At 34.1% G+C, this 17,235-nt stretch overlaps 1 protein-coding gene and 1 pseudogene across 1 annotated transcript; one reads left to right on the top strand and one right to left on the bottom strand.

The window, feature by feature from the left end:
• Positions 1-226: 226 nt before the first annotated feature.
• On the top strand, positions 227-1,597 carry LOC142528289 (non-specific lipid transfer protein GPI-anchored 10-like). The gene is made up of 4 exons (XM_075633334.1): positions 227-238; positions 602-815; positions 1,197-1,268; positions 1,374-1,597. Exons 1-4 carry the CDS (start codon positions 227-229, stop codon positions 1,508-1,510), a joined length of 435 nt encoding a protein of 144 aa, XP_075489449.1. The 3' UTR covers positions 1,511-1,597.
• Positions 1,598-15,930: 14,333 nt separating this feature from the next.
• On the bottom strand, positions 15,931-17,019 carry LOC142528288 (non-specific lipid transfer protein GPI-anchored 10-like; annotated as a pseudogene).
• Positions 17,020-17,235: the final 216 nt, after the last annotated feature.

Here is a 17,235-nt window from a genome sequence, read left to right as displayed (position 1 = left end):
GTTGAGGTGGAAATAGAACATCATGAAATCACACATGTGTATGGTTTAAGAGTCCAAATATTTCGTGACATTCTCTGTATCATTTTTCGTAACATTCTTAATTATATACAAGTTGTAACAAATTTAATGAGTTGTGATTTTTTTGAACTTCTCATAATCAATACGCGTGACAAATCTTTATTGATGATACACAAAATTTTGAAAAAATATTTCTACCGATACTTAAATGAGCTGTCTGGTTTTTTTAAACTTCATGTCCCACACATTTTTTTTACCTGAAAATATGAATGATAGACACAACAGAGAAATGAAAAAGTAGTGAAAACTAGACAGTAGCTTGAGAGAGGTCATACAAAAGTGTGTCAAGGAATCACAAACCTATGTATTGCATGGCTCTGCAGTTCATGCCCAAATAATGCACTCTTCGTCTATTTAGCTAACATGAAAATCAATGGCGAATTCGCCTCAAAACTCACAAGAAAAACTCGCATTACCGACCTAACTTGTGCAATGCATTTTCGTCTCCCTCTTTTCCCCACATCGCTCTTTAATTTCTTGTGTTTCTCCATTGTGTTTCCCTAAAGGCCATTGCTAACTTTAGCCCCATCCATGTGCGCCGTTCGTGCAAGGCGTGGAAGCTTCACAAGTGCAGTCATGCTGTGATAGTCTTAACCAACTCTACGGCCAGAAGCATACTTGCCTTTGTCCATTCCTCAATGACCCGTCTGCCTTGAGTTCGTTTCCTATCAACACAACGCTTGCTCTAGAGTTGCCTCAGCTGTGCAATCTCCAAATAGACCCTTCTATTTGCGGAGGTATGTATGTCAAATTTTTATTAAATTATTATTTAATTCCTTCCTATAAATGAAGGACCATACAGTCCATTCGCATTTACAGAAAAGAAGATGCAGCACCATCTTGAAATCTAAGATTTTGGATTGCTTTTCAATGCCCACTTCATAATCAAATTATTTAATTCCATTCTTTTTTTTTTCTTAAACTTAATGCAGTACCAAACGTTTAATGCAACATTTATTTTCCTAAACTTAAGGAAAAAAAAAGATAATTGATGCATTAAAAAGGCCAGTGGCATACAGTATTAGAATGAAAAATGCAAAGAATGAAGCAAGAAAAATCAGCAAGCGACTTTTATAAGCTTTATTTTGATACTCTATTAATTTGTTTTTTGTTTCAAGGAGCTTCCTTGCCATCTACTTCCCCTGGTGCTCAAGTTTCCCTCGGGGCAAGACCGAATTCAACAGTTGCAGGTTTGCAAATTTTCTAACCTTCAAGTTATTCCCGCTCAACTTATTCAGATTTATAAATTTTGCTATCTTATTCTTTGTTCTGCCTTTACATCTGGGTTTATCTAGCTTCTCCAGTAGTAACAGTAGCGCCTCGACCGAGCATTATGGGATTTGGAATTCGCAATGCCGAAGTGAGGCTGAAGGTGAAAAGCCAATTGTTGGTTCTTCTGATGGCTACAATTTATTTCAGTGCTGACAAATGAAGCCTACTTAGCTGAACTACATGGCCTCATTTTCAAATTAGCGCTATTTGTTTCTACTATCTATTGAATATATGCTCTAATTATTGAAACTTTTCTTGTTAACGTGCAGAAATTTGATTCAATGCCAAAATATATACTTGATGAAAAGTTATATGATTATATTTTTGGCCATATCAGAGATATTTTTATCATTTTCTTAACTTACATGATATAATCAATGGTTATGTCTTAACAATATTGTCGGATTACATGAGATATACTTCCAATTTTATAGTAGTTATGATTATTTTGGGTTAAAACAAATGAAATTTAAAAAATGATAGTTTGTGATTGATATATATACACACACTTGTATATCTGTGCACGTGTTATATATGTGCTTGTACTATGTTTTTTTTAAAATCAATTTGATTTATATTCATATAGGGTTAATATCATAATTGTTAAAATTAATGAGGGGAAATTGAGAGACCATAATGTAATTTGAAATTATTATTTTAAATAAAAGTCATATCATAATTATAAAAGTTAATAAAAGACTAAACTACAATTTCAAATAATAAAATTAAAAAGAAAAAAATCAAAAATACTCAAACACCATTTTTTTATCTTTATTATAGAGATTTTTAATAATAATAATAATAATTATTATTATAATAAATATGTGGTTGGAAAAAAAACTACAAAAATGAATTTATATTGCAAAATTATAGTAAATTATTACATTTATACATTTTAAATATTAACTTTTATCTCGCTTTCTAGTTCTCTAATGGTGTCTTTAGTTATGAATGTTGATAACTTTGAGTCATATGGTATCTCAATCATTTTGAGTGACATGAATCTTTGTCGGCCAAAATGAAACTTAGCCTGATGAGATAACCCTGGTCGGATGAGATGAACCCTGATCGGGTGACATGAACCCTGGTTGAGGAAGAGATGAACCCTGGTTGGACGAGATAATCCTGGTTGGACGACCTAAATCCTAGTCGGGCAAGATGAACCTTGGTCAGGTGATCTGAACCATGCCTGGCAATATGAACCCTGGTCGGGCAAGATGACCCTAGTCGGGTGACCTAAACCTTGGCTAAATTCTACCTGTGCTCTACTTAGTTTTTCAAGAGCAACTTGGAATCTGGTAATGCTTTTGAAACGTCTATTATTATTTTTTTCAAAAAACAAGCTACGCCCGAAAATGCACACGTACTCTTATACATAAAAATAAGTCAACCATCCACTAAATAAAAATAATTACAGTTAATTAAATCTTAAAATGGAATCAATCTCCTAGTCTACTGTTTTAAAAGAGAATCTCGAACACACTACCAAAAGTCTGACAAATTAACAACGTATATAAAGATTCAAACACATTTAAAAATGTTTTTTAAACCCATGTCTCAAAAATCATATTATGCAGAAGAAATGCAAGGTCCTCGGGTTTTCACGTGCACCCCCAACCCAGCCTACTCAGTGTTTAGCGCCACCAGTCTCCTCATCCACATGATTACCTGCATCGATCACACCTAGTGAGTCTAAAGACTCAACACACGTGAATCGATATAACAAATACATATACATATCATGCAACAGTGAAAAGTACTGTAAACAAAGTAACTTTCATGATCTTTCAAAAGATGAACATAAACGTAAACATATTCATATCAAATCATATACATATTCTTTTCTTAAATTGAATTCAGATCATTAGTTGTGACTTTGTTATCAGCTCTAAGTCGATGGATTCATCTACGTATATCCATAGAATCCGGCGTTGGGGATATCAGAGACATTTTTACCCATCCACTGAGCCTTGACCTTACATGTTTGCGTTCGTATTTGTCACAACCAACTCACCTCATTCAAAAACATGTCACCGTATTCATCACTTATAAAATTCATACATATACATACATTTTCTTAAAACCAAGAATCCAACATAATTTCATAAAAATTCATATTCATATTAATTATATACATTTTAAAAACACAATTTTGGTTATCAGAGCGCTGCCAGGACTGCTAGCTCGACCCGTGTGCAAATTGACCATTTTGTCCCTGAAAACCCTAATTGACCATTTTACTCGTGGACCTCAAAATTTCGACCCGAAGCCAACCGAACTTATTAAAACACCTCAAAACATATTTATAATCATTTTCTAGACGTAAACTCGAGCCCATGCAAGAACTTCTATAATTCGTTCCAAAACTTGGACATGGGTCCCGGTTTTAACCCGAATCAATCCGAAACTTAACCAAATTTTTCCAAATTTAAACCATAACTTATTCACATCCTCCCAGTCCCTAAACGTCATAGTTCCAGCCATTTATGACCCTCTAAATCCCGCTGGACTCTGCTGTAACCTTGCTGAACCTGAACCATTCCAACCCTAGTTGCGCTATCGAACAAAATAATCGAACCTATGCCTAACCTACTTGGACCATCCTCGAACCAACCCTTCCTAGCCAACCTCTGGACCTTCCTGGATAGACTAGCCATGGACTCTAACCTCATGCACACGATTGTACACGATGAATCCGAAGTTCCATCGTCGAACCCTAAATCACGTTTAGCTTCTTCGATCTCCTCCTAACCCGAGACCAGCCATGCACGAGCTGCTCCAGACCATGTCTCAGACCCAGCAGGGTCTACTCCACGTCCATGGAACATCCCCTGCATCGGTGCCCTCCCCTTTCACCTAATCTAGTCCCTCGAACCCTAGAACCAAGCCACTACAACAAAAACGCAAAACGACGACGGATTTTATCCGTTATCGTAGCCTTTTTACAACTGTTGTAACTGAGGGTGTTGTTGAAAATGCGTTTAACGACAACGGATTGTATCCAATGTCTTAGATACTATTTGCAATCAGTGTCGGAAATCATAATAAACTGTCGCTAATTAGCGACGATTATCCATAAATTCCGTCGCTAAACTTAGCGACGGTTTTTCATGATGTCCGTCGCTAAATTTTTTGATAAAATAAAAAAAATTGCTTTTAATAATTTAATAAATCTAAAAAAAACTTACAATCTGACTATGCTAAAAATATTCATGATCTTAACTAACACTTAAAAATTTACCAAAAATTGAAACGAAAAAATTTACCCTAAGTCCAAACTAAAATCGTTTAAGAGAGAAAATTTTTAAGTATTGTGGAGTAGTGTGGAGGAAAATGGACCGAAAATGTGGATATTTATATACAATGTGCGACAGCTTTTGGTCAAATAGCGACGGTAATTTCATAATCCATCGCTATTAGCGACTGTTAGACGAACACCATCACTATTAGCGACGGCTGTTTATTAATCTACAAAACCGTCGTAATATTTAGCGATGGTAACCGTCGCTAAGTTTTAAAAAACCGTCGCAATATTTAGCGACGATGATGCTAAAATCATCGTTAAAACCGTTGTTGTTTGTCCAAAAAACACGCTAATCGACCACAGTTTTCTAAAACCGTTCTCGATTGTCCAAAAAAACACGCTCAAAGACAACGGTTTGACCCTAAAAAACACTCAAAGACAATAGTTTTCTAAAAACCGTTGTCTTTGACCCCAAAAAACGCTAAAATACAACAGTTTTTAGAAAATCGTTGTCTTTTGCTTAAAAAACACACCTAAGACAACAGTTTTCACTAAAATCGTTGTTAAAAAGTATACGACAATAGTTTTAGTGAAAAATCGTTGTCGTATGTGCGTTGTTGTATGCCAAAATTCTTGTAGTGAGCATACACCCTCGGCCCTACCTTCCTCGATCCAGATCTGATATAACCTCTAGAGTTCTTTGAAAATTGCTGTAAAATGATCCTTAAACGTCAAAGATCCAGCTGCCCTTCAACCATATCAAAAGTCGTGAGATTACATGAAGAAAAGTGGAGTATTTTTCATGAAATTTCGATCCATATACACATAAAACGTTAGCTCTGATATTTTCATGCATAAACACACAAATAAACATATAATGATGTGAATAATGAGAAAAACGAGGTATAGGGCATTCCTTTGCGTATTTACGCTCGAAAACTCAACTACAATTGCGTAGAACGGACACCGAAGGGACGGGGAAGTGTTCATTTGAAAATTCTTACAAAATTTGAGTAGGGAAGCTGCTGAAGGTAACAAAAAGCTGATGGAATTCTTCGAGAGGATATGCCGAAACTATGGGAGTGAGGTGATTAGGGTTTTGAGGTAAGGTTAGATATAATATTTTGTGTATAATGGGCACTTAATTAAAAATAATGTGGTTGTGAAGGATTTTAGGCCCAAAAGTATAAATATAGTCCCATTAAGCCCAAAACACCCTCGTAAAATATTTCGTTTAGGTACGTTTTCGAAAATATTGCCCGAACCCTCAAAAAATTCTCTGTTTTGCTAAAAATCGCATACTGGCTTAAAATATGACTCGATGGGTAAAAATGCCTTAACAAGGCCTATTTTCGAAAATCACACTTATTTACACCATATATTAAATAATTAAAAATAATTATTTAATAAAAACATTTCTCATTAACTATCCCCGATCTTCTTTCCTCATTTGAGCGTGAAATACTGCTAAAAGCCTTATATCATGCAATCTTAATGAACCAAGAAATAAAAACACATATTCAAATCACAATCATGCGTTTAATGCAATAAAAATAAATTATTAAAATACATAAGAAATCCGATAACTTGCATGAATGTGATTCTCGTGGACCTTCAAATTTTTGGGATGCTACAAGTTTTGTCTTTTCTTCCTGCTCAAGTCCAAGGATGACTCGGGTAATCCAAGGCATCAACACTCTCTGCTTAAATAGTGGGGTTAGAGTCTTACTCACCGTCCGATTAGTCATGTTTGGACTCCGTCGAAGAGATAGTTAATTATTGTTTTCTGATCTGCTCCTACAAATAAAAAGGAGCAATTTGAAGAGGATGGTGTTCTCTCTGCGGACATGGAAGACTTCTCCAATCTAGATAAGGCCATTGACTCTTTCTTTGATGATGATGCGACTCTTGGCATTAGCCCCTCCACTATACTTATTTAGCTATCGATTAAAATAATCATTTTCTCGCTCAATCATTTCTTTCTTGAATTTTCACTAGTTATTTGGTTTGACAAAGTAGTCTTGATCACTGATCGAGGACTAGTTAGCCCCAACACTTTGTAAAATTTTCCAAGTGTTGTAAAGTAACCTGGCCCTGATGCCTTTCGTGCTTAGAATAAGTGATGTGGCCTCATGTCTCCCAATCTTAGATAAAGTGTCGGGCTCTCGGGCCTCGCGGGCTCATAATAAGGTGTCGGGGCCTCATTTTTTCTGGGCTTAGATAAGGTGCCGAGGCTTCATGTATCCCTGGCTTAGATAAAGTGTCGGGTCTCATGTCTCTCGGGCTTAGAATAAGGTCCTTGGGTCTCGTGTCTTCCGGGCTTAGAATAAGGTGTCGGGACCTTATTTCACCCGTACTTAGATAAAGTGTTGGGGCCTCACGTATCCTGGTCTTAGATAAAATGTTGGGGCATCATGTCTCATGGGCTTAGAATAAGGTGTCGACGCCTCATTCCTCTTGGGTTTAGATGAGGTACTTGGGCCTCATGGCTCCTTGACTTAGAATATGGAGCAAGAGCCTCATGTCTCCCGGGCTTAGATAAGGTGTCAGTTACTCATGTCTCCCGAGATTTGAATAAAATATCGGAGTCTCATGTCTCCCGGGCTTAGATAACATTTTGGGGCCTCATATCTCGTAGGTTTAATGAAGTGTCGGTACCTCATGCCTCCCGAACTTAGAAGGATTCTGGGGCCACATGTCTCCCGAGCTTCGATAAAATGTTGGGGCCTCATGCCTCCCGGGCTTAGACTAAGGTGTAGGGAGCTCATTCCTCCCGAGTTTAGATAATGTGTCGGAGTCTCATGTCTCTTGGGCTTAGAATAAGGTGATGGGGACTCATTTCTCCAGGGATTAGATAAGGTTTCGGGGCCTCATGTCTCTCAGGCTTAGAATAAGGTGTTGGGGCCTCATCTCTTTGGGCTAATATTTGAATGAAAATCGTATCTACGTCTATAGATCGATTTTCCATATACGACGCTAAAGATGATGTCCGGATATATTAGGTGAGCTAAGCGACAATCTAATGAGCAAAGAAGTGTACTTTGTATATGAAGATTTTTGACTTGATGAGATGAATCTGGCCTAGCCTGATGGACGAGCTCGGGTGGTCTGGCTTTGTAAGATGGGCCTGACCTGGCCTGATGAGATGAGCTTGGGTGTTTGGCATGGTGAGATGAGCCCGAGTTTCCCGTAGGATGGGTCTGGCTTGGCCTGATGGGATGAGCTTGGGTGGCCTAACCTGGCCTGGTGAGATAGGCCATGATGGCCTGACCTGGCTTGGTGGGATAGGCTTGGCCTGATCTGATGGGATGAGCCGAGGTGACCTGGCCACGCAAGGTGAGATGAGACTGGATGACCAGGCTTGATGAGATGAGCCCGGGTGGCTGGTGGGATGGGTCTTGCTTGGCCTGATGGGGAGAGCTCGGGTCAGAAAATCTGTACACACTCAACAATAAAATGTCAGTAGGGCGTCAGAAGGGTTTTCAATGTGTTCACTCCGCGCTCAAGTCAGTACTGGGTTAACTAGGTAGAGAGAGAATTTATTAAATACAATATAATGCAATATCTCATGTAACAAAGTAATGAGAAAACCTGGGTAATTATAGGAAAGAATATGACCTCGATTATGGTGTCTGGACACTGTTTTTTATTAGACATATGCCCACACCCTGTCCTTTGTCAGTAGGCATGACGACCCATACTATTCTGGTCTTGTCAAGGGTACTGATTGTCAAGCTAATGATTTCGAGGAATGGTGACCAATACTGACAGACAAGTCTCCTTGCGATCGGCCCAAGTGGGAAAGAACCCAATCTAGAAAGATCTTTCCTTGTGAATATGTGAGATGAACCCTGGTCCAGGAGATGAACTCTGGTCGGGTGACCTGAACCATTGTTGGGGAAGATGAATCTTGATCGAGCGAGATGGCCCTAGTAGAGCGAGATGGCCCCTGGTCAGGTGAACTAAACCCAGGTCGATCGGGGCGAGTTGACCCTGGTCAGGTGACCCGAACGGTCGAGCTAGATGAACCTTGGTCGGGTGACCTGAACCTTGGTCGAAAAAGATGACCCTGGTCAGGAGAGAAGACCCTGATCAGATTAATTAATTTCTGATTTAGTTCTAACTATATTGCTCTTTAACACCATTCGTTCATAATTTTGTCTATGGTTCTACTTTATTGGGAAGTTATAAATTTTGATATTTAACATTCGATTAGATAATATAAGTAAAACATGTATCCCTTAAATATATATATATATATTTAATCGTTGATAAACTTTATAATATTGTATGTAATTTACACCCACTAATTGTCTGACAATTTTTTATAATATTTTATTTTTATAAGTGTTACGTTTTGACAAATACAATAAATGTCACTGAAATTAATTCGATAATAAACCAATAATTACAAAATTGATAATAAAAATAATTTAAATAAAAATAAAATTTGAGTAAAAAATATGTATAAAATCTTGTAAAAAAACAATGTATTAAACGATACAAATTCACTAAACAAAATACGTAACACTTTTATATTAAATAAATTTCATTGAAATTAATTCGATAATGAACCAATAATTACAAATTTTTAATAAAAATAATAACAATAATAATAAAAATAAAATTTGAGTAAAAAAATGTATAAAATCTTGTAAAAAAACAATATATCAAACGATACAAATTTACTAAACAAAATACGTAACACTTTTATATTAATAAATTTCATTGAAATTAATTCGATAATGAACCAATAATTACAAAATTTATAATAAAAATAATAACAATAATAATAAAAATAAAATTTGAGTAAAAAAATGTATAAAATCTTGTAAAAAAACAATATATCAAACGATACAAATTCACTAAACAAAATACATAACACTTTTATATTAAATAAATGTCACTGAAATTAATTCGATAATGAACCAATAATTACAAATTTGATAATAACAATAATAACAATAATAATTTAAATAAAAATAAAATTTGAGTAAAAAATATGTATAAAATCTTGTAAAAAAACAATGTATTAAACGATACAAATTCACTAAACAAAACACATAACACTTTTATATTAAATAAATGTCACTGAAATTAATTCGATAATGAACCAATAATTACAAAATTTATAATAAAAATAATAACAATAATAATAAAATAAAATTTGAGTAAAAAAATGTATAAAATCTTGTAAAAAAAAAACAATGTATCAAACGATACAAATTCACTAAACAAAATACATAAAACTTTTATATTAATTAATTATTAAATTTAACTTAGATGCAATGAAATTAGACTGTGTTTGGACAAACATGTTTTTTTTTCTTTTCCAATAGATTAATTAATTTCTGATTTAGTTCTAACTATATTGCTATTTAACATCATTCGTTCATAATTTTGTGTATGGTTCTGCTTTATTGGGAAGTTATAAATTTTGATATTTAACATTCGATTAGATAATATAAGTAAAACATGTATCCTTTAAATATTTATATATATATATAATTGTTGATAAAGTTTTTAATAATGTATGTAATTTACACCCACCAATTATCTGACAACTTTTTATAGTGTTTTATTTATAAAAGTGTTATGTTTTGACAAATACAGTAAATCTCACTTAAATTAATTAGATAATGAACTAATAATTACAAAATTGATAATACAATAATAACATTAATAATAGTAAAATAAAATTTGACTAAAAAATTGTAAAAAATCTTGTTTTAAAAAAAATATATCAAACGATACAAATTCACTAACACAAAATACGTAACACTTTTATATTAATTAATCATTAAATTTAATTTAATCATTTAAGAAGAAAAAATCTCAATATCTAATCAGATAACTAAACGGAAATCGATGTTCATTAATGCCGCATAATCAGATATCTATATACTATATAAATATCTCAACAGTTTGAAAATTTTTAGACCAACTTCAAATTCATTATCATCTAAATATTTATTTTCAAAATCAAATGTGTACAATAATGGAAAAAGACAATTATATATCAATAAGTTTGTTGAAAGAAAATCAAAAGGATGTAAAGATACAAGTAATAATACTTTGACAAAGAAATCATATTGAACAAAACAGAATTCAAAATTGATTCGAAAACTCATAGTAGCTGATTGCTCAGAAGATATCAAATGTTTGAAATAAATGTGAGAAAAATAACTAAAAATTACCCAAAATGTCAATGAAGACGTTGAACTAGTCATTCATACGAATATTATATGAAAATTTAATTTCAAATCATTTGCAGAAGGAAAAAGACAATGTTAAGTATTGTTAAGTATTGAGAAAAATAACTAAAGATTTGTTAAGCATTTTCTAAATGTTTTGCATCATATGGAACTAAAGTTAAAATTTATATAAACAAATATAATTTGAATTCTGAATAAGGTCAACCACGTAAGTAGTTTCTCGAGTGAAGGAAAAAGACAAGTTTTTAGAAGAGAATTGTGCTCCTCAATATACAGTAAATTTCGTAAAAGAATTTAAATATTCAAAATTGATAATTAATTCAATATAAAATATATGGTGCAGACTAGAGACAATAACATTAAGTTTATGGGAAGCCATCCCACAAAACGAAGGAAGTTTATTATAAATGAAAGAAAATAATAATGCAACTATAGCATTTTTCAACACGAGATCAACATTTTATCTAGATGATAATTAAAACCATGAAATATTTTTACATACTTCGTATTTACAAAAAAATATATATAAATACGTTAATGAAATAAAAAATTATAGTTGTCACACAACTACGATCATCAGCCACAACAAGAATGCTACTAAATCCTTATCGCAATGAAACAATAGAGATGAAAGCATCATAAACTGTTTAATTTATTTAACAATAGAGATGAAAGCATCATAAACTGTTTAATTTATTTATCAACTAGATGACACTAACGTTTATTGAAGTCATTATTACATAAAAATACATAAATAAATTTACATGATTAAAAAATAAGTGAAAAAAATTTTCAATTAATTTTTTCAATTCCAAAATTGAAATTGAGTAAAGTTATTAAAAATTGATTGCAACTAACAATTTAAATTTATTACAAAAAATGATATTAAACATGTTCATCAACAAGTCGAAAAAAATAACAACAAAGAGAAAATGTAATATATGTAGATAGACAAGCAAATCGAAAATTCAACTAAGATCATCGTTGAGCAATTAATAAAACACAAAGAAACACTTTTCATAAAATTCAATTGTTTCATTAAAATTTAGGCAAATATTAATAATTAAGTAACAACATAATCAAAATAACACTAAAATATAAAAATAATATCAGTATTAGTAAAATTTTGTAACATCCCGACAATCGAAAAGTCCACGTGAACCACATGCATGCAAATTATTTAATTCTTTGGTATTTTATTAAATTCTTTTAAAGTATAAAATGTATTTTTATTACACGATTAATTTTTATTAATTAATATAAGATGTTTTAAAGGTATTTTTCAAGAAATGAGATTTTATTGGGTATTTTGACCCGCATGATTTTATTTTACCGGTACGCAAATTTTATCAAATCGGGGACTTTTTGAGGGTTCGACTAATATTTTCAAAATCTTTCCAACACGAAATATTTTTCGAGAGTATGTTTGGATTCAATGACCCTACTTTTAAATTTATTGGACTTAAAATTCTCTTTAATTTTTAAAAGACCATTTAAGACCCATTATATTATTATTTAATTAACTAATAATATCCTAGGCTCCACTAAACTTAATACCCTTCCCCCAACAGCCGACACACCCTATCACACATCAACTCCTCTCATTTTCAGCATCATTTCTCCACCAAGCTTTCGGTTTTCTCTTATCTTTGCAAAGGAAAAATTCTACCGGGTTCTCTCGTCTTGTTCTTGCGCTTCAATCATCAAAGGCACGCATGTATCACCCTTTTCTCTTCATACACGCTGATAGTATGCTGATATTTTATTCAAATGCATGTAGTATTTCGATCTAGTTCTGTATCACCTTTCTATGCAAGATTTTTGCCATGTATAGCATCATTGTGTTAACCATTCACGTTTCCTTCATGCTGTGTGCAAGGGGCTGCGTTTTTTTGGTTGCAAGGGGGCTGTGCAAGTCGTGTATTCTGATGTCTAAGTGCTGGGGTTTCTGGCTGCCAAGCTCGAGGGGAACTCTTCGGGTCTAGTATGGGTGAGCGTTTGAGGATAAGATCGAGGGATTTGGATGGGTTGCTGTGCATGGCTCGAAACCATCCTTGAAGCCGACCCTCTTGGGTCAGTGGAAGGGGCTGTGAAGGGGCTGAGCACAGCTGGTCGCGTTCCATAGGCAGATCAAAGGAGATAATGGAGGGGACTCGGGTAGCTTGTTCTTGAAAGGGGGACGTAGGGTGCTTGTGTGAGGCGGCTTCTTGGGCAGTAAGTTAGCTAGAGTTGGTGCAAGAGGGCTTGGTGGGTTCGGTCTTGAGTTCAGCAGGGGTGGTTGGGTAATTGACCATTTAGTTTGTAAGATGGGACCGATAGAATAAAGATTAGTGGCAGGATTTTTCCAAATGAGGGTTGCTGGATTTTTCAACCACGGTCCAGGGTCATTTTCGAAAGTTTAGAGGTCTGATTTTTGAGGTTTTAGGGCCTTTTAAATGTATAATAAGTATGGTAAGAAGTTGGGAAATAGTTGGTTAAGTTTCGGTTTGTTTCGGGTTAAAACCGGAACTCCGGTCTAAGTTTTAAAACAATTTGGTTAAGTTATGAAATGGATTCGATTTTACGTCTAGGGATGTTTTTAAATATGTTTTGGGACATTTTTAGGAGTTTGGTAAGTTTCGGATCAAAATGATGAGTTTTGGATTTATCTGGGATTTAATCGCCATACGAAGCATTAATTAAAGAATTAATTGAAAAGCCTAGATTAAGCTTAATAAAATTATGGAGAATTATTTTTAAGCTCAAATAATTATTGGAAGTCTAAGTTTTTAATTTGAAAATTTTATGTTAAGGTTTGGTTTAATTCGGGATTAAAACGCAGTAATATGTTATAGTTAAAGATTAATTTAGAAGTCATCGATTTAAGCCAAATAAAAATATGGGAAGATTCATGTATGCTTAAATAATTATTTGGGACATGCTAGAGTCAATGGAATTAAGAAAATGTCAAAAACGTGAAATTAAAAGTCCAGGGGTTAAACGATAATTTTTGGGTTCGAGGGGCAAAAATGTCATTTTGCACCCGGAGTGAGATTTTGGTCCTGGCAGCGCCCTGAGGACAAATTCATGATATTTTAAATGTTCATGCATCATGTTTACGATTTTTACGCAATTATGATAAATACGGTGCATGCTTGGTTTAAATGAAAAATTATGTATATGCATGCTTTTATTAAGTGATGATGAATACGATGACACGTTTTGAAGGAAGTGATTTAGTTGTGACTAACACGATGATATGATTGGAGATATCGTGAGAAAAAAGGCCCCAGAGGGAGCCCGTTTACGGGAGAAGGCCCCAGAGGGAGCCCGACGATCGTATTTCCATTGACATGATATGATAGGCCCGGGCTCAGTGGGCGGGTAATGTCATCGCTGATGACCCTCGCCGCCGGGTACCGCGGTTACACGTAGATGGATCCATCGACTGACATGATGACATGATGATACGAAAGTCACAGCTAATGAACGGAATTCAAATTAAGATTTTAACACGTGTATGTTGATACGATGATACATGCTATGATTATTATCATGTTTTGAAAGGATACGACACGTTTACGTATATGATAACATGAGATGACATGTTTTGACACGTATATGATGATATGAGATGACATGATTTGACACGACATGATTTTATACGACATGTTTATGTTCATGTTTTAAAGTTCATGAAAGGTATGTTGGCATTATGATTTTACTCAACACGTTTACGTTATGCTTTTAAGTTCATGAAAGATATGTTGAGTATGATATTTTTCACTGCTGCGTGCTATGTATATGTACTTGTTATTCCTGGTACAGGCGTGTTGAGTCTTTAGACTCACTAGGTGTGTGTGATGCAGGTGATCTAAATGGTGAGGAGACCTGGAGGTGCCGAACTCTGAGTAGGCGGCAGACTTGGTGGAGTGACACGACCCGAGGACCACATGTTTTCTGCATTACGATTTATGAGATTGAGAGGAGATTAATATTTTCATATGTTGACGATTTTAAGAATTTTATACGTTTATGTTTACGTATGATAAAAAAAAATGTTTCCGCATTTTTAAAAATGAGCGAGACGTTACAAATTTTATGTACAAATCATCATGACTCCAAATTTAAAATTACAAATAAAATTAAATCTTAATTTCTTATCTTAATATAATTGCAGAATATTCTCTACTACTTTGAAGAAAAGATATCAAAAGTGGAAAACAAAACAAAATCGTGGTACGAGACATACAACAATTATATGAAAGTTTAATCAAAACAACTAATGGAGACAGTTGCCCAAAGTGTTTGGACATCAAAATCAATATAATTCTAAGGATATCATAATGAATAATACATAGAGTTCAATTAAAAAACCTAAACAATAATAATATTAACAGTAATATATTTTGTAGATATCATTTGACATTATCAGTCCAAGAAAATGAGCATATTACAAAAGTAACGTTGCTTGAAGATACTACTACAATGTTAGTTAGATACCAGTCAAGGATTTCATCCAAAAGGTAACAAATTATCCCATTTTTAAAATTTAAAAATATTTATTTTGTTTTTATAAATCATGATAATTCATTTAAAATAATTAAACAAAATAATAAAGTGCATTTAATCAGAGCCAAACATTCAAAATGACTACTTGAACAACTTGAAGAAACACAAACACAAAAATACAAATTTATATTTAGATTAACCAGATATAGTGAAGATCAAAAGGATGACCAATCAGTTATAATACATGCACTGCAGAAAACAAAAGGTGTAGTAGAAGAAAAAGATGAATCAAAGAAAATGTAGAAAACGACAGTCAAGGGAATACAAGAACGAAAAATGAAAGACACATGAAAACCCAATGAACACAAAATTTAAAGTATCTCTTATGTAATCGGATATTGTTAAGACAAAACCATTGATTATATCATGTAAATTAAGAAATCGATAATAATATCTTGGATATGGCCAAGTATAATCATATATTTTTTCATAAGTATTTTGGCATTGAATCAAATATCTGCAAGTTAATTAATGAGAAAAAATTCATTAACTAGAGCATATATTCAATAGATAGTAGAAACAAATAGCGCTAGTTTGAAAATGAGGCCATGTAGTTCAGCTAAGTAGGCTTCATTTGTCAGCACTGAAATAAATTGTAGCCATCAGAAGACACCACAATTGGCTTTTCACCTTCAGACTCACTTCGACATTGCGAATTCTAAATCCCATAATGCTCGGTCGGGGCGCTACTGTTACTACTGGAGAAGCTGGATAAACCACAGATGGTAAAGGCAGAACAAAGAATAAGATAGCAAAATTTATAAATCTGAATAAGTTGAGGGGGAGTTTCTTGAAGGTTAGAAAATTTGCAGACCCGCAACTGTTGAATTTGGTCTTGGCCCAAGGGAAACTTGAGCACCAGGGGAAGTAGATGGCAAGGAAGCTCCTTGAAACAAAAACCAAATTAGTCAAGTATCAAAATAATGCTTATAAAAGTCGCTTGCTGGTTTTTCTTGCTTCATTCTTTACATTTTTCATTCTAATATTGTATGCCACCTTTTTAAGCATCAATTATCTATTTTTTTTCTTAAGTTTAGGAAAATAAATGTTGCATTAGACGTTTGGTTTTTTATTCCATTCATGTAAGAAAAAAAGAGAATGGAATTAAATAATTTGATTATGAACTGGGCATTGAATTAAAAGCAATCCAAAATCTTAGATTTCAAGATGGTGCTGCATCTTCTTTTCTGTAAATGCGAATGGACTGTATGGTCCTTCATTTATAGGAAGGAATTAAATAATAGTTTAACATACATACCTCCGCAAATAGAAGGGTCTATTTGGAGATTGCACAGCTGAGGCAACTCTAGAGCAAGCGTTGTGTTGATAGGAAACGAACTCAAGGCAGACGGGTCATTGAGGAATGGACAAAGGCAAGTTAGGCTTCTGGCCGTAGAGTTGGTTAAGACTATCACAACATGACTGCACTGGTGAAGCTGCCACGCCTTGCATGAACGGCGCACATGGGGCTAAACTTAGCAAATTCGGCCCACACTCAGCAATTGTGTTATGGGCAATGGTCTTTAGGGAAACACAATGGAGAAACACAAGAAAGAGCGATATGGGGAGAAGAGGGAGATGAAAAGGCATTGCACAAGTTAGGTCGGTAACGCAAGTTTTTCTTGTGAGTTTTGAGGCGAATTCGCCATTGATTTTCATGTTAGCTAAATAGACGAAGAGTGCATTAGTTGGGCATGAACTGCAGAGCCATGCAATAGGTGCATGATCTCTTGACACACTTTTGTATGACCTCTCTCAAGCTACTGTCTAGGTTTCACTACTTTTTTTCATTTATCTGTTGTGTCTATCATTCATATTTTTTGGTAAAGAAAATTGTGGGATATGAAGTTTAGCAAAACCAGACAGCTCATTTAA

Source organism: Primulina tabacum, chromosome 16 (assembly GCF_025594145.1).
Source record: "Primulina tabacum isolate GXHZ01 chromosome 16, ASM2559414v2, whole genome shotgun sequence".
Classification (NCBI taxonomy): Eukaryota; Viridiplantae; Streptophyta; class Magnoliopsida; order Lamiales; family Gesneriaceae; genus Primulina; species Primulina tabacum.
The sequence above is the reverse complement of the archived record's forward strand: the minus strand, read 5'-3'. Positions and strand labels throughout refer to the sequence as shown.